The sequence below is a fragment of the Eptatretus burgeri genome, chromosome 4 (assembly GCF_056783735.1).
Source record: "Eptatretus burgeri isolate ZD-2024b chromosome 4, Ebu_testis_v1, whole genome shotgun sequence".
Lineage (NCBI taxonomy): Eukaryota > Metazoa > Chordata > Myxini > Myxiniformes > Myxinidae > Eptatretus > Eptatretus burgeri.
Window position 1 is genome coordinate 91,661,287 of NC_140964.1, and position 22,500 is coordinate 91,683,786.

Here is a 22,500-nt window from a genome sequence, read left to right on the forward strand (position 1 = left end):
TTTGTCATTGTAAGCATGAGTCTGAACCCTGATACTGTATCTGCAAAAAAGAGATCCCCCCACAGATATTAATATTTAAATGCAAAATCTTTTGGACACATTATGCAATGTGTACGTTCATTTTCACATCGTGTCTCTATTGCACTGTTCTTGGGCAACACGTTAACAACATTCAGATGTTTTGTTTCTCTAATCTAAGGGAATGTATCGTGAATCGTTCTGTTTCTGATGACACACAAAGCTCTGTTTTGCTGCAAGTCTGTTCCACGTTGACTTCAAGTGTGGCGCGACCTTGTTGGTTATTGCGTAATGCTCTCGTTCTGTTCGTTGTCATGGATAGGTTAGTGGATTGATCTTTCATTGCAGGGTCACCCATAATGTACCCATTGTGCAGTCTCGTGGAATTCCTTCCCCCAATCCATCCAGGCATTGTGCAATTATTGCATCACCTTCTAAAATGTTTAAAAGTGTTTGACTTGTGCTTGCTTTTCATATTGCTGCAATATCTGAGGTTGAAAAATCGTTGTTACATCAGTGAAAAAGATTTAAACTTAACTGCTAGCACTTGTGGCATAACAAAAATGTCTTTGGAACATTTTGTGAGTGTACTTGAGTCAAAGTCTATCATATTTGCATACTTTACTACTTTGCTTTGTATTTCCGTTTCTCAACAGATATGCCGTGGCACTTTGCAGGGACTCGGACCGCCTTTCGGAACTGCTGTGTCGTACCAATGTCCTCCCTCTTGGCAGGTCACTATCTCCTCAAGTTACAATACAGTCGTACTGAAGGTGGTTGCATGGATAAAATTATTGTGCCATACTCTTAAAACAGCATGGATGGTACCAAAGCAGTTCCTGAGCAAGGGTTATGCTGGGCGGTTTTCCATTGCCTTCCCAATTAGTCAGTCAGGGCAGGAATTTGGTATTTGTTCAGGGTGCCAGCGCAAGCTCGCCTACCGTTTAAGGATGCCATGGAATCTTTAATGGCGACCAACTAATGCTGGCAAATGGGTTTTCTGTCTTAACGTCACACTGATGAGGGATGGAAGACCCAATTAGGCCTTGCTGTTTTAGAATTAGGCCTGCTTCCTTTCTGCCTCCCCTCCTCCCAGAGCATTTGGTTAAGAAGAGTTAATGGGGGGAAATCAAAATTGTTGAAGTTTTTTTTGGGGGGGAGGGGGGGAATGAGATGGTAGTGCCCCACGTGCTTGAATCCGTGGATGGACGAGTGGGGGGGGGGAGGGAGGGGGGGTGGGTCCACAAATGGGAGAAAAGAGAAACAAAGAGTGGACATCAGTGTTAAGCCTGGATCTTGTAAGTTTAACCAGGAAGTGGTTGCTGGAAGAATACATGCATCCTGGAGTAGCTTGGGGTGGTTGGAGGTCTGGGAGAGCAGAGTGAGCAAGATCACAAGAGAGCTGATATTAAATGAAGGGGCCACCAACCTGTCTGCAATGTGAGAACGATAGACCTTTTGCTTCAAGAGAAGGCCTTTTCAATCCGATGAAGGACTAACTCCTGAAATGTTAAATGTTACTTTTTTTCTCACACCAGTTAGTAAACCTTTGGTTGATAAAACCCAATGTTCAAATGGTCTGCTGATGCAGTGTTGTACTCACCTTGACATTCCTTCTATTCAACCATCAGCCTGACATAATTACTCTGAATGAAAAGACGATGTAAAAACTTTCCAGATGGGGAAAATGGGACAAAACTGATCTGGTGGATATTTATGACTTGATCAACTTCAATGCATTCATCAGCAAAGTCATGGAAAGTATCACTGACAGCACCATCCAGGAAGGAGGAAAACAAACAGCCTGCTCAGAGATGACCAGTTCAGGAAATGTCAGAATCTCGACATCTATTATATTCAATGCCCAAACCCAAGTATCGACATGAGTTAAAGCCAGAGAAGTGAGAATTCTTGCCCTTTACAGGAAGGAAGAGTTTGATTGAGTCTGGCACCAAGGAACCTTGATAAATATCAGATCAAAGTAACCATCATCCAATACTTTAAGCGGTTGTACCAATCAAAGCGGTTACTTTGAGCGGTTGTACCAGGCTGATCCCCCAGCTGTCAAGTTGGACGTCAAGGGTGTTACAATCCCTGTTGCTGACCCTCAAATCAACTGTGGTCCACCTTCGCTTGTGGAAACACAGGCTGTGGTGAATTCTTGGTCTTCGTGGGGTGCCACCAAAACTGATCGATCTGATGTCTGAACTCTACTCTGGTACTGAGAGTGCTGTGAAGTGTGGTGGTACCATCTCTGACTTATTTCCAGTTGTTACTGGAGTTCGTCAGGGGTGTGTACTGGCCCCCACACTTTTCAGCACTTGTATGGACTGGATTTTAGGGAGGATGTCAGAGAGATCAAGCTGCGGTGCATCGTTTGGGAATGTCAAGATCTCGGACCTTGATTTTGCAGATGATGCAGTCGTCTTTGCGGAGACTCTAGAATCCTTTTGGGGGGCCTCGAGGTGCTGAAAGAGGAGTCGGAGCCGCTGGGATTACGGGTTTCTTGGGTCAAAACTAAGATCCAGGCTTTCGGTGACATCTTGGATGCTGCTGTCCTGTCTGTGTCTGTTTGTGGTGAGGATGTTGAGGTCGTGGAGAGATTCACTTACCTTGGCAGTGATATTCATGTCTCTGCTGGCTGTGAGCCAGAGGTCAATAGACGTTTGGGTCGGGCCTGGGGAGTCATGGATTCACTGGATCATGGGGTGTGGCGCTGCCGGTACCTGTGCGGGAGGACGAAAGTCCGAGTCTTCAGGTCCTTGGTACTTCCAGTCTTGCTCTATGGATGCGAGACTTGGACTCTGACCAAGGATCTGAGACAGAGACTTAATTCCTTTGGTACCAGGTCTCTTCGGAGAATCCTTGGCTATCGCTGGTCGGATTTTGTGTCCAACGAGCGGTTGCTGAGAGAGACTCGGATGAGATTTGTTACCTGCATAGTCCGTGAGCATCAGTTGCGGCTGTATGGACATGTGGCTCGTTTTCCTGATGCTGATCCTGCTCACCAGATTCTCTCAGCGAGGGAGTCTCATGAGTGGAGGAGGCCAGTGGGCCGACCACATTCCTCATGGTTGCAGCAGGTTGACCATCATCTCAAGGAGGTGGGGATGGGCTTGGCATCTGCCTGGGGGATGGCCAGACGGAGGCCCCTGGAGTACCGGCGGAAAGTGGACGCAGCGACGCGCTGTTCTGGCACATGCTCCCATACCTGACCTGATCATCCAATGGATGGAATTGTATCTGAGATGTCCGTGGAACGATGGAACTGTGAGGAGGCATAGATCTGGGGAAGGGTATAAAACAATTTCTAGAGTGTTGAAAGTTCCCAAGAGCACAGTGAGCTCCATCATTCGGAAATGGAAAGAATATGGAACTCCCCAGACTCTTCCTAGTGCTGGCTGTCCAAACAGAGGAACTGGGCAAGAAGGACCTTTGTCAGGGAGGTGACCAATAACCCAATGACCACTCTGACAGTAATAGCTCCTTGGCTGAGATGGGAGAACCTGCCGGAAGGACAACAATCTCTGCAGTACTTCACAAATCAATGCTTTATGGGAGAGTGGCCAGACGGAAGCCATTCCTGAGAAAAAGGCACATGACACAACGCCTGGAGTTTTCAAAAAGGCATGTGACATGAAAGACGTGAAAGGCATGTCAAAGAGCTTGAGGAAAAGGATTCTGTGGTCTGATGAGATGATTGAACTCTTTTGCCTGAATGCAAAGCGCTACTTCTAGCGGAAACCAAGCACAGCTCATCACCCATCTACCACCATCCCTACTGTGAAGCATGGTCGTGGCAGCATCATGCTATGGGGATGCTTTTCAGTGGCATAGGCTGTTAGACTTGTAGGATAGAGGGAACAATGAATGGAACCAAGTATAGGAAAATCCTTGAGGAGAACCTGCTTCAGAGTGCAAAAGACCTTAGACTGCGGCGAAGATTTACATTCCAACAGGACAATGACCCCAAGTATACAGCCAAAGCAACACTGTAATGGCTTGAGAACAAGAATGTGAAAGTCCTTGAGTGGCCCAGCCAAAGCCCAGACTTGAATCCCATTGAGAATCTGTGGAAAGACTTGAAGATTGCTGTTCACCAATGCTCTCCATCAATCTTGACAGAGCTTGAGCAAATCTGCAAAGAAGAATGGGAGAAAGTCCCCAAATCCAGATGTACAAAGCTGATGCAGGCATACACAAGAAGACTCAAACCTGTAATCACTGCTAAAGGCACTTCTACCAAGTATTGACTCAGCGGGCTGAATACTGATGTAAATGAGATCTTTTTGTATTTAATTTTCAAACAAAATTGTATATATTTCTAAAAACATGTTTTCACTTTTTTATTATGGAGTATTTTGTGTAGATCGGTGACAAAAAATGTAAATTTAATCCATTTTGAATTTAGGCTGTAACTCAACAAAATGTGACAGAAGTCAAGGGGGAGGAATACTTCCTGAAGCCACTGTATTCTCTCCCCCCCCCCCAAAGTTTTCACATTTTGATGCCACAAGCTTATTTCATAATGCTTTCAAATCAAACTTAATATATATAGTCTTCACAAACTACCTCAAAGTGATAAAGTTAAAAGATGCAGATAAAAAGTGAATGAGTTGAATTAACAGAGATAATCAGAAGATTCTTAGTTGCATAAGTATTCAAACCATAGACTACTATAGAGAAGGACTGGAACCTCCCATGCTCAGGGCTTGTAACTTGAGTCTGAAGGATTAACTTGAGTCCTGGACTAAAATGACTTCGAGAAGGGCGAGAGACACGATCTCGGGATCCATATAGGGGTTTTTGAGGACGGCGAGTTCAATAGTGTCATTTTCAACACCACCTGAGGTCATCTTCAAGGTCAAAAGGTCACATTTCAAGGTCAAATTACTGAATTTTGGTATTTTTTGTCTGTTTTTGTATCTAACTCATAAACGGTGAGAGATGGCTGATTGTAATATGATGCAAGTGTGTAGAGCTGTCAAACTTTGATATTTATTGTCATATATCATATTACATAAACATTAAATGCATGTCACAACACTATGCCTATTACAACTATGTCTATGTCTATCACGAGTTGGAGAGCTTTTCTTGCCTCCTGAGGCATCCCAAAGCTTTTTCTTTGTCACTTACATTGAGGACATGAGCTTTCAATAGAATGTTAGCTAAAGTAGTACATGCAGCATTACTACTAGCTAAAGGTGCATCTACAGAGGAGAACAGCTCAGCAAAATGAAATTGGCAACGCATTTTAGTCTTGTCATACAAATTATAGGCATTATGTACAAAAAAGACGGTTGACATAGTCGGCACACTCAATCCACCTCTATTAAAATTATTTAGAAACTCAGATGACACCTCGTTACCATCTTCATCATCAATGATCTCCTCCATACTAGTGCTATCGCCATATTTATGAACAAGGTGTCCGGCCAAATAAACTACTTTATGCTTTAGGGCATCGTCAGACCCCAAGAGATCCTGAGTGTCTTGAGGAGTAATCTCGTCAATGAGTTCACGTCGCTCATCTGGATTTATGGAAGTTGTACAGTTCTTGTCGCAATCAATCACACGAGAACTAGATTCGGGCATAATGTCATGCTTAATGAGTGTTTGTAAATTTACAATTTTAGCTGCAGCCATAATGTCAACTACGTCAATGTGGAAGTTTCCACCGCTTCTTTGCCTGGCTTGCCGAAAAACTTTTCCAAGGTTTCATCTGCAAATATAGCAGGAAGAACGTAGTCAAAGTCTTTCTCTGCCAGAAGCAATTTGGCAGCATCCACATTATTACGTGGACACAGTGAAGGCTTCAGCAGTTTGCTGAGTTAGCTTCAGCTTACGACCACCACCTCCTTGCCATGCGCAAGTAGATATAATTTGGCAGGCCTGCTCCAGCCTAGTGAAACTTGTACAGTCTGCTGTCCAAGGCTGTCTGGATTCGTCGCGCAGATGGATAGCTGAGAAACAGTCTTTCACGTTCATCATCTTGAACCACTCACTCATTATCTGGGTGAGGATGATTGTGCCTTCGCTGATGCCCAGTGAATCCTTGAAGGTCTTTAAAGCAGCGACAGTCTTGTCATTGAACACTTGGCATACCAATGGTACGCTCTGGCATTGAAGGGGCTTGGGGAAAAAAGCGGTGTACTTCAGCTTGGTTAAGCGAATAGAAGTAGCCTGGTCAATCTCATAAACCTTCTGAATATTACTCCAGTAAGCTTTGTACTCATTACCATCTCCGACAAATGAGAGTGTCTTGCCATCAACAGTAATCTAGTTGTTGCGAACATTTTTGAAGATGTGCACGTAGTCGTACACTAAGAACATAGATTGCTCTTGAATTGACAGCACTTGGCAACTTCCTGGTCCTCCAAGTTTTGAATAAACACTGCGGTTGGTATTGCAATTGTCACATATCAAAGAAATCACAGTACCGCCAGCACCAACTACAGCTGATGCAGCTTCGATAAGGAGTTCCTTCAGCTGATCGGCAGTTAGTTTTTTGCAGGGCAAAATGCGTAGAATATAGCGAGGACCACCAAAATGGCAGGCAACTTCAACAACCACAGCATGTGAAGCAAGCATTTCGTGTTCACCACCTGCTGCTGCATTTTGAGCATATCCTACAACATGCCCTCCAGAAAATCGCAATGTCTCGACCAGCTTTACCTCATCAAACATTAAATTGACCAAACGCTGCTGTGGTTTAAGCTGGTCGAACAAGGTTTTGAGGTTGGAGTCCTGCTGACTACTAGCAAGCATCTGTTTTACCTTTTTTGTTGATGGTAGAATGATTAAGCCGGATCGACGAATCATTTTGTATGCACTGGTTGATATGTTGTGAAGCTGCATTGCTAAAATCATAGTTTCAGTATCAAATCGGCGACGATCAAGAGGTTTGAACATAAGATGCAGCTGCGACAGAAGGAAGGTGAAATGAGGAAGCTCGTGTGCCTCAGTCATCCAACAGAGCTGGCTTATTACAAGCTGAATAATTTCCTTGCTTGTGTATTCATAGATGTTTACCTGGTCAGTTGGGGATCTAATCTGGGATCATTTTGAGAGCAGGTTGTTCTTCTGCAAAGGAAAAGGTCGTTTGGGCACCTCAATGCCATCTTTCTTAAGTCTATTCAAGAATAGAAATCCAAAAGGTGAGTGAACTTGTTGGAAATGAAAGAACTGCTTGATAGTTTGTCCAGCAGCATCAGTTCTTGATAGGTAAAGCTTTTCCTGGTCTTTTATGACGTTAAAGCCAGGAAAATAGGTGCTGATTTTAGCACAGAAGTGGTCGAAATCTTGGATATTGTCTGCGGCCTCATCAGCTGCCTGCATCTTCTTAGCTCTTGATTCTGACGTAGAAGATGATGTTGGGCGTGGGGCTGAGGTCACCTGCTTCAAAGTTGATTTCGGTACTCCAGGAAATATTGATGGGGGTTCTTTGGTTCGTTTGCCACCCCTAACTGACACCCAATCACAATTGAAATGTGTCTCACAAAAATATATCTCCTTTAAGCACCTCAAGCTTTCTTTCTCATTTGGCATTGCCAATATCCATCTCTCCCTCTCCTCAGGATCTTTTGGGAAGGATATGATCTTTACATAAGGCGTCCCATCATAGTTTCCTCTACAACCAAAGCAGCTGCAACGACGTGGCATATTGTCACCAAAGCAGGAAACAACACAAAGATCCTGTGAGATCACCAGCTGGACAGTTTCTGAAAGAGAAACAAACAAAACATACATTAGTTAACGATGATAGAAATCAGCAAGTAGGTGCAGTAGGTGCACAATGTCATGTTTTGTCATAGAATTTGCAAAAGTTTTCCTTTATGAGTTAGACACAAAAACGGGCAAAAAATACCAAAAATTCAGTAATTCGACCTTGAAATATGACCTTTTGACCTTGAAGATGACCTCAGGTGGTGTTGAAAATGACACTATTGAACTCGCCGTCCTCAAAAACCCCTTTATGGATCCCGAGATCGTATCTCTAGCCCTTCTAGAAGTCATTTTAGCCCCGGACTCAAGTTAATCCTTCAGACTCAAGTTACAAACCCCGAGATCCTGAGATTCCATTCCTCTATGGGAGTCTATGGTTCAAACCCTTTGCCTGATTAACCCAAAATCACTTCAGGAGCAAATTATTTGTTTGAAAGGTTACAGAAAGTGTAATAGGTTTCACTTATGTGTAATTAGTGGTTTAACTTAAAAACTAAACTCCTCCACTTATCTAAGGAGTTTTAAGGTGCAACTCGCTTGGTCAACCAACAAGACAAACATGAAGACCAAGGAGCTTTCCAAGGAAGTCAGACATAAAGTGATGGAGAAGCACCGTTCAGGAGAGGGTTATAAGAAGATTTCAAAGCCACTTATTATCCCTTTGAGTACAGTGAAATCAATCATTAAGAAGTGGAAGACGTATCATACCACCCAGACTCTACCCAGGTCAGGTTGCCCATCCAAACTCAACAGCCAGGCAAGCGGGAAACTGTTTTGGGATGTCACCGTCAATCCAACAATGACTTTAAAAGATCTGCAAGGCTCTTTGTCTAGATCAGGGTCAGTGTTCATCAATCAAAATCCCGTTCCCTCTATGGACAGGTGGCAAGAAAGAAGCCATTAATGAAAAAGACACATCAAAAAGCTCAAATAGAGTTTGCAAAAAAGCATCTTAATGATATTGCGGGCATGTGGGGAAAAGTTTTTTTTGGTCAAACGAGACGAAAATTGAACATTTTGGTCTAAATTCAAAGCGTTACGTCTGACACAAGCCCAACACTGCACATCACCCAGTCAACACCCTATGGTATGGGTCTGATTTTCATCAGCAGGGACTGTCAAGCTTGACAGGATAGAAGGGACAATGGACGGTGCAAAGTACAGGAGAATCATTGATGAAAACCTAATTAAGTCGGTCATGAATCTGAAACTGGGTAGGAGATTCACATTTCAGCAGGACAATGATCTGAAGCACAAAGCTAAAGCCACACTGGAGTGGCTGAATAAGAAGAAAATAAATGTTCATGAGTGGCACACTCAAAGTCCTGACTTGAATCCAATTTAACATTTATGGCGAGACTTGGAAGTTTGCAGTCCATCGACGATCCCCATCAAGCTTGGCAGAACTAGACCAATTTTCACATGAACGGTGCTAAGCTGGTAGAGACCTACCCCAAAAAAGTCATAGCAGTCATTGCTGCAAAATGTGCTTCCACCAAGTACTGACCTTAGGGACTGAATACTTTTGCAACCAGTGAATTTTGAATTGTACATGTTTTTTTTCTTATCAGGTATTCCTCACATGTAACCTCCTTCAACTACAAGTGTTTAGTTTGATTTCTTCAGTTATCAATAAAAAAAAAAATTCTACATCATTCGTAATTTATCTAAATGTGCCATTATTGGAAGGGGGTGAATACTTTTTCAGGCCACTGTATTCTTTAAAGTAATGTCCTTGGCCCACTCACCTTTATTTGCTTCATCAGTGACCTTCACCCAATCATGATTTACGGTGTGAGCCGATTCACTGTTATCACTTTGGCACCATTCGAAACACCTCTGAAAGGGAAGCAACACATGCCTACTCCACAGCAAGACTTTGACATCAGATTTTGGGCCAACAAGCAGCAAGTTAAATTTGTACCTGAGAAATGTCAGGTGATGATCTCCTCCAAGACATCGCAGCCTGATGCTCATAACTTTCAGTGGCAACACCATCTCAGAATCCTCCATTGTCAACATCCCAGGGGTCGATAAGCTGATCCAGCCACATTGACACAATGGCTAATAAGAGGACAGGAGCTGTGCATTCTGCTCGGAGTGGTTACGGTGAGCTTCACGTACCATCAAGAATGATAAGAATTTCTTCATGGTGCAAGTTACACCAGCTTCACTTTCTGTGGAAAATTGCATGTCACATTGAATAGATGTTCCATCATGGTTTGACCAAAATCCCAATTTTTTTCTCTTTGAAGTGCAATCACAGGTGATTAATCCATTACAGAGTTAAAAAAAAAAATAAGGCTCACCACAATTTTAGGGAAACTTGGGATGAGCAGAAGGATGTTGCCCATTTGGAGAGCTGTCCACTTCTTGTAAGGGAGTAAAGAAAAGAAAAAAAACTCCTTCATGGTAAACATATTTAGTGAGACCTATCATGGTAAAGTTCAGATTTATTCGTTTTCACTTTTTACGTGTGTTTGGAAATTTGTCGAAGTGTCAGACCTGTCTCCCTCACCCTCAGTGGCGCCATTGCTGGAAACCCTTTCAACATTGACCGAGAGTTTCTTCGAAAAGGTGTGTGTGTGATTCAGATGTTTCAAATCAACAAAGCAAAGCAGACTACATTAAAAGGCTAGATATTTTTGAAATTCTGTCCACTTAAGCCGAGCGCAAAAGTGGTCACAGCAAGCAGCTGTCCCCATTCGTTAAGATGATGAAGAACAGGATTTTGGCTGTTGGATGTTCACTTGATAATACAGGTTAAAGTTAGCCTTAAGGGTCTGGTGGTTGCAGAGCATTTTTGTGTAATTGTGGATTCGATCAAAGGGTTGACTTCCCTTTGAATTACTTGTTACATTGTCACAGAGTACTTAAAACGAGAATTTTACATTCGATTGAAATAATATTCCTTTTAATGTAACTGGAAATGCTGGTGTTATTGTATTAAATTTGATCTTTTATTCTTGTTTAGAGCTCGGGTTTTCCTCCATCAGTCTGAACAGCATTGATGCGACGGGAGATAGAGACTTTATTGGTAAGTTGCCCTAAAACGAAACAAAACAAACACCAAACCAGAACGGCACTCAGTAGAGCGCATACCTCTGCCAGGTGGAACAGTTCATGTTTTGTATCCACTGACGGGCTGGATCCGAACAAAAATCCAATCTGATTGTTTTTGTCACCAACCCAACTCATCCACCAAGTTTTGTCATACGTCCACAACTTTTTGAAATATCATGCTACATATAGTTTTTGACCCCATCTCTCAATGGTCAATGTGACAGAAGTCAAAGGGGGGGAGGGATTCCATGTTAAGTGTACACACCCTCCTGACACAAATACCTCATTTTCTCCCCATATGTTGGTCATTTATTCACTTGGGTGAAAAAACTCAAAATACCAACTTTTAGACCTGTGGGCCCATCGGGGCCCATTTTAGGGACCCCCCAAATTTGGGTGCCCCCGGCTGCCCCACAATCTTCCAGAGGCCATATCACAGGTTGTAGTGGTTCGATTTGGCTGATCTTGGTGTCAAAATGCTCGTAAAAGCGAGATCTTTCGAATCACGTAAAGTAATATCATTCCGAAACAGTAATTCAAAAGTTATAGTTTGGGGCGCCCTTTGACCTTGGGCCCCCGCTCCCCAGCCAAACCGATGGTCCCGATTTTTTTTTTTTTTTTTCTTGTGAGAATACCCCTTCATATACTCCAACACCTCAGCATAAATGAAAATGGGATTTCAATGGGTTCAAGTGTGATGATGGTTTTATTGTTTGGGGACTCGGGTGCTGGACACACAATATGCCACAATACATAGCACAATATTTGAACACAAGATTTCCAATACACATATCAGTATATTGTCCATAAATTTTCCACATGCAGGAACCCGGAAGCGATACTAGTATGAGTAAGAGTTTTTCCTAGCATATTATAGTCAAGATTTTTTGCCAACCAATTTTTTATTTGACAGCTGTGTTTCTTTCTTACTGATTGTGTAGGTTCTACCTGTAGCAGTTTTTGGTTCTAAGGAAAGAAGTATATCAGAAATATCTAAAATGCAGTGATCTTCAATGTCAGGAAAAGAGAAACTACTTGCGGGCCGATTTGAATGAAGAAGATTCACTTTAACTTCATGAGTGTCGTGAAAGGCTTCCATGATGCAGGCAAGCCACCATTTTCCATCATTGTACACGGTGACATAACCTGAGAGTTTCCCGTTAAAAGTTAGTGTGGATTTTGAAATAGCTGACTCGATACGGTGTTCCTCGCGAAGGCTGAATTCACGTACTTAAAGAGCATTTTCAGAAATAGGGATGAAAACATGAAGTTTTTGAGTTCCAGCTATGGTTTTCGCCGTTTTTAACCTTTCTTCCAGATTTTGTTCTTCCTCGTCATATGCCTCTTGGATCCCGTAACCAAACTTCATTTCATTCAAACCATTTTCAGCAAAGGCAAAAAGATCTTTTGGAGAAATAATTTGACTGTCGTAAGGTCTACGCAGGCTCTCACGTGTTGCTTCTCATTTGACTGTACCTCCCACGCCATCTGAAGGGCCCTTGCCATGACTTGTGGCAAAAAAATGCCATTCTGCATCAATACCATACTCTGATTTGTGATGACATAGGTTTATGAAGGCTTTGCAATTCTTATATTGGCCAGCGCAACCGTCTGAGAAATAGTAACGTTTCTTTACATTTCCAAAGCTAGATTTCAAGTGCTCAATGAGCATTCTTTGGAAGAGGTGGACTGAGACAACGTCGTGAGTATTGCATTCTGATATAATCGTGAACGAATTGTGGTTTAATTTTCCATCGTCCGATTTGAAATAGTAAACCCAGGGGTGAATTGTCGCTGGAGAGCAGTTCCAATGGAATCCTTGGGCCGCATCCTGTACGACAAACGAATAGTTCTCTGAGAAGTCTCCAATAATGACAAATTCTCCTTCACCGATTTCGTCTTTCTTATTTTTCAGAAACTGAGATTGGGCCTTGGCAATGAAGTCGTGTCTCACTAATTTCACCGCGCGTTCACAGACTTGATTAATGAATTCTTCCAAAGGCAGGACCATGGAGCTCAGTTTAGATCTATCGGTGGATGTTCACCATTTAAACTTAATTTCATCAATATCCTCTAGTTCATAAGCACTCAGTATCTCGGTTTTGAAGTCTTCAATTGATGGGCAACTTTCACAAGTTCTGAAATAACATGCCGGTTGTACTGGGTTACAAACTATGCATGCTACCACATGATAGCTAGGAAGTTCGGCTATCTGTGGCATTTTGGAACCAAACATCATGAGTTTCACATTTTGATGTATCGTACATACATATACACTGTGTGTACCGCCTGAACCGGCCAGGACACACTCCGAGGGACGGGGCATGGCAAACTTCGCGAATCCAACTTTCAAGCCAGGGTTCTTCTCTTTGAATTTCTGAAACGGTTCCTTGAGATCGTTTTGTACCAGGCGCTTTTTGAATTTTGTCTTTTCCATGTTCATTCCTGACCACCACACAGTCATTTTCTCCCAGCATTATTCGGCTGACATCATCACTTCGGTAAAATTCAGTTACGGCGGATTTCACTTCGTCAGGCAATATTTTACCCTGTTTGGGATTTGAAGACGATAGCATACCATTTTCTTTCTCTAATTTTTGGCTTGCACAGCCATTCTTTGGGAGCAACTGAATTCACTCATCATCCCTCTGATGCTCGTATTCCTAGCAAATATTGTCAGTGTACGTATTTGCTCTGAACGGCTCGAAACAACGTATTTTTCTTTCAGGCTTTTGATCACCTCTGGAATGCAGTTTTCATCACATTTTGACGCTGTATTTTGTGTTTTCTCCGCAGTGCTTGGTCCAGCAACGAGTTCTAATTTCTTTCGCACAGAATCTTCCACTTTACTTTGCTTTTCAGGAACGTACCCTGGGTTCCTTTCCGCATTTCGTTTATCGAATGGGCTTTCGCCTATCATCGATAACTACTGGTTTAATAGGTCAACTTCTGCTTCTCGCTCAAAAACCTCCTCGTCGAAATGTCTATCGAAATAGATTCTGCAATGCCTTCGATAGTACCTTCTGATGAGAATTTGAACTGGTCGAAGATGAATCTTCAATACGCTCTGGTGACAACTGAGAAAGTTTTTTTTTCTGCACGAAGTACAAAGTCTGTTATCTTTTTTCACCTTTGAAGAAAATTTCATCAACATATCATTTGACACATTGCGAAGATCTTTTCGTTGTTTCGTTTTATGGCAGCTGAACGGATCGCAACAGTATTTTCGGAACTCCTTTCGATCTTCAGTCACCATGCTTACTGCAAAATATGCAAAAACTGAGATTAGTCCATTTATAACTTAATTCGATGATGGTTATACAAAAAATGTACACTTAAAAATTAATAGACACAATAGGCAGAATAATTTTTCGCAAATGATGCAATATATATATATATATATATATATATATATATATATATATATATATATATATATATATATATATATATATATTGTCCAGAGATGATGATTGTCAATTTCAGACATAAAGTCGCCTGCCAGCATGTGACGTCATTGGAACGATGATGGCAAACGTCGCCCAATGTCAAATCAAGAATTAGTGATATGTGGACCCCGAACAATAAAACCATCATCACACTTGAACCCATCGAGATCCTATTTTAATTTATGCTGAGGTGTTGGAGTATAATAGTATATGAAGGGGTATTCTCACATGAAAAAATCGGGATCATCGGTTGGGCTGGGGGGCGGGGGCCCAAGGTCAAAGGGCGCCCCAAACTATAACTTTTTGAATTACTGTTTCGGAGTGATTTTACTTTACGCGATTCGAAAGATCTCGCTTTTACGAGCATTTTCACACCAAGATTATCCAAATCGGACCACTACAACCTGTGATATGGTCTCTGCAAGATTGTGGGTCAACCGGGGGCACCCAAATTTTTTTGGGGGGGGCTAAAATGGGCCCCAATGGACCCCCAGGTCTGAAAATTGACACTGTTTTACCGTGGATACAAACACTTGCACAAAAAAAAGAGTGAAATCTGAGACGATGTGTCAAAATTTCGCTGAAAAATGTGTACACTTGACATGAAATGCCCCAGGGGAAGGATAGAATCCTTCCGTCATTGACCTTCCATCCTTCCGAGGTCAGCAAAATGAGTGCCAGCATGCTGGTGTCCTGTGTTGGAGTGGCGACCCGACAGGATTGTGCCCAATAGCCAAGGAGACTGCATAAGTAGTACTAACGCTCTGCACAGAGTACGGTCCCAATTTCCTTCTCCTCTCAATGCTAAAGAATCGCTTTTTAAAATTCTCAAGACGGGACAAAAGAGGAATGAAAGAGTGAAGGTGAGCAGTGATTCTTGATTTTATTAGTTTCACCAGAATGGGGATGCTGGTGGACCTTGAGCGCTCTGTGGAAATATGGGGGTGTCGGGGTGGGTGGGTATGACATATCTCAGACAGAGTAAGGGGGGGCGATGCCAGAGAGGAGACTGTAGAAGACAGAAAGACCACCGACCTGCCTGTAGTGAGAGAGTGAGAGGCCCAAAGACTCGACTTCATTGTGGAGATTACCAATGAACCTACTAAAAGCCTTGGTTTCCACAGCGTGAAGCGGAGAAAGGTGTGAGGCAGGAGCACCAACCCAGAGGGGAGAGCAGGACTCCATCAGGCTGCGGATGAAAGCTTTGTATATAGATAGGAGCTCAGGTGTGCCCAGAAAGTACTCTGCATGATGTAGGACACCCATTTGGTGACTGGCTTTGGATGCCAGCTTGGAAATGTGGCTTTCCCAGGAAAGATCATGACAGATTGTGAGGCTGAAAAGCTTGAATGAAATGACTTCTTCAATGGGATTGTTGAGAAAGTAGATGATTGGGGGGTGGGGGAGGGGTTCAATACGGTCCTTTTAAGTGACAAAGTGAGAGTGTGAGATTTGTTAGGATTGAAAGACATGGTCCAAGTGTTTAACCAGGTCTGCAGAGTGTGAAGAGACTGCTGCCTGCTGATCTGAGGGATGAGAGATGGTTCGGTAGAGGGTGGAGTCGTCGGCAAAGAAATTGAGGATTTTCCAGAGTCGGAGAGATCATCGTATTTGCAGGGGTCTGTTTTTACACCTTTTTTTTTAATGCATAGCGGTAATGTTTGCTGATTTCCAAGCAAATGGCAGATGACCTTGAGCAAATGAGAGGGTGAGCAAGAGTAGAGGAGCAGGTTTTCAGATGTTTGAAAACCGTGCCGTTTGGGATACCAGAGGAGGAGCTGTGAGCAATGCAGAGGGCAGTGAAGGTGATGAGAGAGGAGGTAGGATTGGGGGCGGGGGCAAGGTGAGAGAAATAAGGAGGGGTATAACAGGGGAGGAGTTAAGAGGAGGTGGGATTAATTTGCATTGAGGTTGGAAAAAAAAATATAATGCTTGATGGAAGAACATGCATTGCAAAATGGGATTTAAAAAAATTATACGTCAGAGATGCATTTAAATACGTTGGGTGAGGGATGGTATACAGAAGAATTACAGAGTGGAGAAAATAAGCGTTGTAAGAGATGGAATTTTTAGACATGGGATGAAAGAAAGGTCGAAGTGAACACAAGTTTTTGAAGAAGAGTGGGGCAGAGAGAGGAAGTTGAAGCATTAGACCATTTTTTTGTTTTTTTGAAGATTAGGGAAGAGGGGGGCAGAGTAAAGGACAAGTTTTCAGAAAATGTCGTGAAGGTGTGTGGTGGATACCTTCACGATCAGAGTGGGATTGACAGGGAAGAGGGAAGAGAAAGAAGCAATCGGTACAGGAAGTTACATGGTTACATGAGGTGTAAAGGTGAGAAGGGAAAATATTTTTTTGTTATATTTTAAGACATGAAACAGAGGGTATAGTTGGGAGGTATCGAGAGGGTGGAGGAAAAAGTGGAGAAAATAAAAACAGATGGTAATTAGGAGAAAATGCAAATAAACACGATCGTGTACATAGACGGGAAGAAAGGTAGGCCTCAGGGAAACCCGATATGGAAAGACCGACGAATATTCACCAATTAGCCCAAGTTTTGAAACAAAACCCTAATAGGAACACAGTAAACATGGTGACAACAAAATAAGTCAAAAAATGACCGGAAAACTTATCTTTGAGAAAGTTGGCAGAGACCCCGAGAGAGAACCCACCATCACTCAAGAACCAAAACCGGGAGTGATTTTGAAAGAATGTTAACTGGGATGATGTTAAGTGAGGACTTGCTACAGTATGTACTGTAATTTGCTTTACTTTCACTCTTTTTTGTATATTAACCTTTCCCAAAGCGGAATACCTATTCTGGGCTTCTCTGCTGATGTCACATCTGAGCCGGTTGGCCAGCGATGTCATCCTGTTCTGTTCTGTCGAGTTTGGATTCATATCATTGGATGACGCTTACAGGTAACCATTCCAGTCTTTTCGTGTTTTTACCGAAATAAGCAAGATGAACGAGACAGATGCATTCCATGAACCTTGTTTGTGTGTACGTGCCGGGACTAGTACCGGATTTAGGCGTGGCCAGGTGGGGCCATGGCCCCGGGGCACCCCACATTTAGGGTCCCGTACAATTTCAATGACATTTTGAAAATCCCTTGAAAATGTGCTTCTAAAGTTTTATTGTCGGTGAATGAAGATTGGAAACTCCTTGTAAGGATATCTTTTCAAAATTGTCCATCATTGTAAGGGTCCTAGTCAAGCTTTGGCTTTTTCAATCCGTTTCTTCCACGGTCCACAGAACAGATCCAATGTGGTCAAAAATTCCCGGGGCAAGCCTCGGGCATTGGGGGCCCGCATTCGGATCTTTTTTTGGATCGATCATCGATGCTTCGGATGCTTGAGCGTGGCCAACTAACTACGGCACTGCCCGCGAGAGCCCAGCAAGCACAGACGGAATACAGAGGTCCAGCCAGAGGAGAGGTGAAAATGTGAAAGTCGATGTGGTAAAACTCGGCCAAGCCAGCACAGCACATGGCCAGTTGGGGTAGTATTGTACACACTGAAACTGCGGCTGGCAGGGAACGCTGTCAGTACCCTGCTTACTGGCGCGCACAGCACAGTAACACGGTGTGACTTTCTATGTTCCAGGTGTGTGAAACATACTTGTTGTTCGTGATTCTGGTACGTCCCACGTGCACTCTGACAATATCTCGGTTACTCGGTACCTACCAGCTGCAGAAACCACAATGAGCGGCGTCGGTGACGACAGGCACAAATCCAGGGCTCCACGGAAATATGACAGTGGTACTCAAAAGCAGAAACGTTCCAAGGAAAAATATGAAAGACACAAGACTGTCATCGACAAGACCGAGAAAATCTCAGAGTTTTTCACTCCTGCACAAACAGGCGATTCGTCCATGACAGAGGCTGGAACACCAACAGAGACAGAACAAGCAGATTTGGCAACGCAATCCCCGCGTCAAGATTCGCCCAACATCTCGGAAGGTTCCACCGATGAAGAACATGCATCAGATGAAGAAGCGCGAGATTTACTGACTGATCGTGGACCTGGCTTTGCCAATGACATTGGATGTTGGCCTCCTGAGCGACCGTCATCAGAGATGATCGACTACTGGGCATCACAAGATTTGGAGCCCCTGCAGAATTCGACTGGTCCCTTTGATTCATCCATACAGTTCGTTGAAGGTAGGAAACGCTGCTGCTCCAAGAATCTTTTTTACCGTAGACTACAAAACGGAGAGTCCGTGAAAATGTCCTGGCTTTGCTTCTCCACATCAACCGGCAAACTGTACTGCATCACTTTGCAAGCTCTTTGGAGGCGCTACTTCCCTGGACGGGGAAGGATTCAACGACTGGAAGCATGTCAGTCGTTCTATCGAGGTGCATGAGCGTTCGCATGTACATTGTGCGAATATCATCCGCTTGTCAGACAGAGCAACATCCGCAGGTCGTGTGGACACTGAACTCGTCAAACAGGTGAGTGAGATTGCATCCTATTGGAGGGAGGTGCTGAAACGAAGTGCGAGCATGATATCGTTTCTCGTTGAGAGTGGTCTAGCGTTCCGTGGATCGGATGAAATCGTTGGGTCACGGACGAACGGTAACTACCTTGGTTTAATGGAATTACTTGCGGAATACGATCCATTTTTGGCGCAGCACATTCAGAAATATGCCAACCAAGGTAGTGGCCACACCAACTACTTATCATCTACGACATGTGAAGAGTTAGTCTCCATCATCGGAAAATCTGTTCTGGATAACATCGTCGCTCGTGTGAAAGAGGCAAAATACTTCTCTGTGTCAGTCGATTCTACTCCTGACAGAAGCCACATCGACCAGCTCACAATTATTCTACGATACATCGAGAACGAGGCTCCAGGGAGGGTTTCATGACCTTTCTGAGCAACACAGGACACACTGGACTCCAGCAAGCGACGGCATTACTGGATTTTTTGAAAGCCACTGGATTGGACATCGCTAACTGCCGAGGACAATCTTATGATAACGCATCTAATATGAGCGGCCGATACAACGGGATGCAGGGAATGATCAAACAGGAGAACCCTCTCGCAATATTTGTGTCATGCGTGACGCACTCACTGAACTTAGTCGGTCAGTCGGCTATGAGATGCTGTAGACCTGCAGCAGCATTCTTTGAATTTGTGGAACAAGTGTATGTATTTTTTTTACAGCTTCCACGTCGCGCTACGCCAGATGATTTGACGCCCTGAAAGCCAAAGGTCTGCACATACCAAAGCACACTCGCTGGTCGGCTCATTCTGATGCAACCCGAGCTCTTGTAGACGGTTACAGTGAAATCGTGGATGTCCTCGATGAAATCGCAAACGATTAACAACTGAATAGTGAAACAAGAAACACCGTCGAGACCCTTCACCAAACGATGTGCACGCTCGAGATAGGGTTCTATGCTGGTTTCTGGTCTACAGTCCTTGGTAGATTTGATCGTACGTGTAAAACCCTTCAGTCGCAAGCTACCAATCTCAACACAGCCGTGCAGCTCCTCAAGTCACTGGCGAGCTTCGTGCAGTCATTACGTGATCAGTTTGATACATTCGTTGTTGACGGAGTGGAGCACTCAGGAATGGAGGAATTCGCTCGCGGATCGCATAGACGAAAGCATAATGTCTGCCTCGCTCCCTTGTACGATGGACACACTCCAGAAGTAGAACTAGATGCCAAGGAGTCCTTTCGCATCAGTGGATACGTTGCAGTGATCGACGTACTGCTGTCGCAGTTGAAAAAGCGTACAAACGCTTACAGCGAGATGAGCGACAGATTTGGATTCCTGCATGCTCTTGTTCAACTCAAAGTGGAGCAGATTTGAGAGTCATGCTCGAAGCTCGTTGAGCTGTATCGGGAAGATCTATCACCTGACCTCACAGACGAAATGATTCAGTTCCAAGCCATGATGGAGTCAGAGCCAGCCTCGGGTCGTACTGAACTCGAGATGTACAGTTTTCTCATCGAGCGAAAACTCACCGATATGTTCCCAAACGTGGAAGCGCTGCTTCAGATTTACCTCTCACTGATTGTGTCGAACTGCTCCGGGGAGCGCTCGTTTTCGAAACTCGAGCTTATCAAGAACCATCTTCGCTCCACGATGGGGCAGCAGGGACTGGTCAATCTGACCATCATTTCAACCGAATCCGACGTGCTCCATTCCATGCAGGTTGACAGTATCATATCCGAGTTCGCTGCCGCGAAGTCGCGCAGGAAGCTTGTCCATTGATTAAGGCACCATGTGTATGTTCATTGATGTGGATGACACTGCCGTATATTTGCGGTCGCTGGAAGTCAGCTATTAATCACCATTTCAGATTTCTCTTGCCCAGAGGGTTTTTCGAAGTTCGTAGTATGATTAATGACAGTGCGTCGTTTGTTATTTTCTTGTATTAGTCCATCTCTATCTCTTACTCTTGAAGCAACAGCATTTTTGTGATTTGATTTTAGAATGAGCTCAGAGATAAGTCATCAGCTCATAGATAAGTCATCAGCCATATCAATAACAATCCATCTATCTTGTCATATTGTCAGATTTAATTGTAATTTGTGAACATGTATGCCAAATCATTCCTGATCAGGATCTGCCAAATCTATAGATTTAAGTTCAGTTGTTGATTAAAAAGCAGTTCTAATTTAAGTTGTTGATTAATCTCCAACTTTGGGGGCCCCCCACAATCATTGTGCCCACGCCCCCCCCCCCACATGGTAAATCTGGCCCTGGCCAGGACATAGTGTTATAATAGGTCGCTCACCACAAAAGTGTTCACAAGGAAATTAATGCCTTTACATTATTGTTTTCCAACCGATTTATCAGAACCCATTTATGAAACAAATTTTTTTTTCTCTCCAAAATGTCAACCACAGTACTGGGAGCAGCCTCATGCCGCAGAAGAAAAATCCCGACAGCCTCGAACTGGTCAGGGCAATGGCTGGCCGACTATATGGCCGAGTGAGGAACCGCAAACATCATTCGGTTTATGAATGTGAAGCGTGTGGAATTTGTCATCCATTGTAACCTCGCTGCCCCCTCTACCACCCACCTCCCTTACCTTGTGTGCCATCCCATTCCTCTTACCAACACATTCCAAACAGCTCACTGGCTTGATGATGCAAATCAAAGGGCTCTCAAGTGGTTACAGCAAAGACCTTCAGGTACCACGGACACACTGGCACGATTTTCTTGCAGGGAACATTGTTACGGATCTGTATATCCATTTAATTGTGCTTTGGTGAAGGTTGATTTGGCAGTGGAATGCCCTGTAGGTTACAATGACAACAACGTGGCCTCAGCAACGATAACACGAGATGTAATAGATACCAACAGTTTGCATAAGAAGCACTAGCAGATACCTATCTACGACGGGTATAGGGGAGAGGACGGATCACAATACTCGGTTACGGTAGTTTCTTTGGATGTTTTGCGCCACATTCAACAGCTCAGTTCATACTGATGGTGTGTCTGGGTGCCCATGGTAGCGTTTGAGACCGGTCGCTTTCGATTGTTGGCCTTGACACATCGTGCCAGATGAGTAACACGAACGATTTGACATTCATCATTTCTAGATTATCGACATCAACAAATTAACAACATGGCAGGATAAAAGTCGTAAATGCTGAGTTGAACAAACGTCCTGAACTCATGGACCTAGTTAAGTAAAGCACGTCGTCTGGGACCCGGCCGTCGGTTTGCCGCCGAACACTGCTGATTGTGACATCATCGATTCCCTCTGAAAATTCTATCTATATTCGATTTTTTGAATCCTCTATCACCTGCGTAAATTCATGGAACACATAATGTGTTTGGAGAAAAGTGTGTTGGAAGTTCCAGGCTTACACCCATTATATTATGAGATGATTAAACACCGAAAGTTCGCGTCAAACAAGGAAGGAAAAATAAGGAATGGAGGAGACAAAGGGGAGAAAGAAAAATGCCACATTCTCCTGAGCTGTTGCACTCGATCTCATGTGGTGCAAATCATTTTAAAACCGACTCACCCATTAAAGGAGAAATCAGGGGTCATTTGTATGCAAACCTGGTAAGGTTCTGCGACTCCCCAATTCCTGGATCATGATGGACCAACTTTACCCCGCTGTACATTGTATGGTTGAATGCAATCGTACAACGTACAGCCAACTTCACCCCACTGTACAATTGAGCTTAACTTCTTATATCATACCCAGTGAGGTTATCATTTGCTAAAGTCTCTACTCGTTGAATCTACTTGTCGGACATTGCACTGC

The 22,500-nt window shown here is 43.6% G+C and overlaps 1 protein-coding gene across 4 annotated transcripts in view; it reads left to right on the top strand.

The window, feature by feature from the left end:
- Window positions 1-22,500, top strand: part of ASL (argininosuccinate lyase) — a 208,324-nt gene that overhangs the window by 155,298 nt on the left and 30,526 nt on the right. For all 4 annotated transcript variants that reach the window (XM_085879323.1, XM_085879325.1, XM_085879324.1 and 1 more), the window contains 6 exons: window positions 675-752; window positions 10,271-10,323; window positions 10,721-10,783; window positions 17,064-17,178; window positions 21,124-21,208; window positions 21,352-21,411. In XM_085879323.1, the coding sequence (XP_085735449.1) occupies window positions 675-752; window positions 10,271-10,323; window positions 10,721-10,783; window positions 17,064-17,178; window positions 21,124-21,208; window positions 21,352-21,411 (454 nt within the window). The remainder of the gene's footprint in view (window positions 1-674; window positions 753-10,270; window positions 10,324-10,720; window positions 10,784-17,063; window positions 17,179-21,123; window positions 21,209-21,351; window positions 21,412-22,500) is intronic.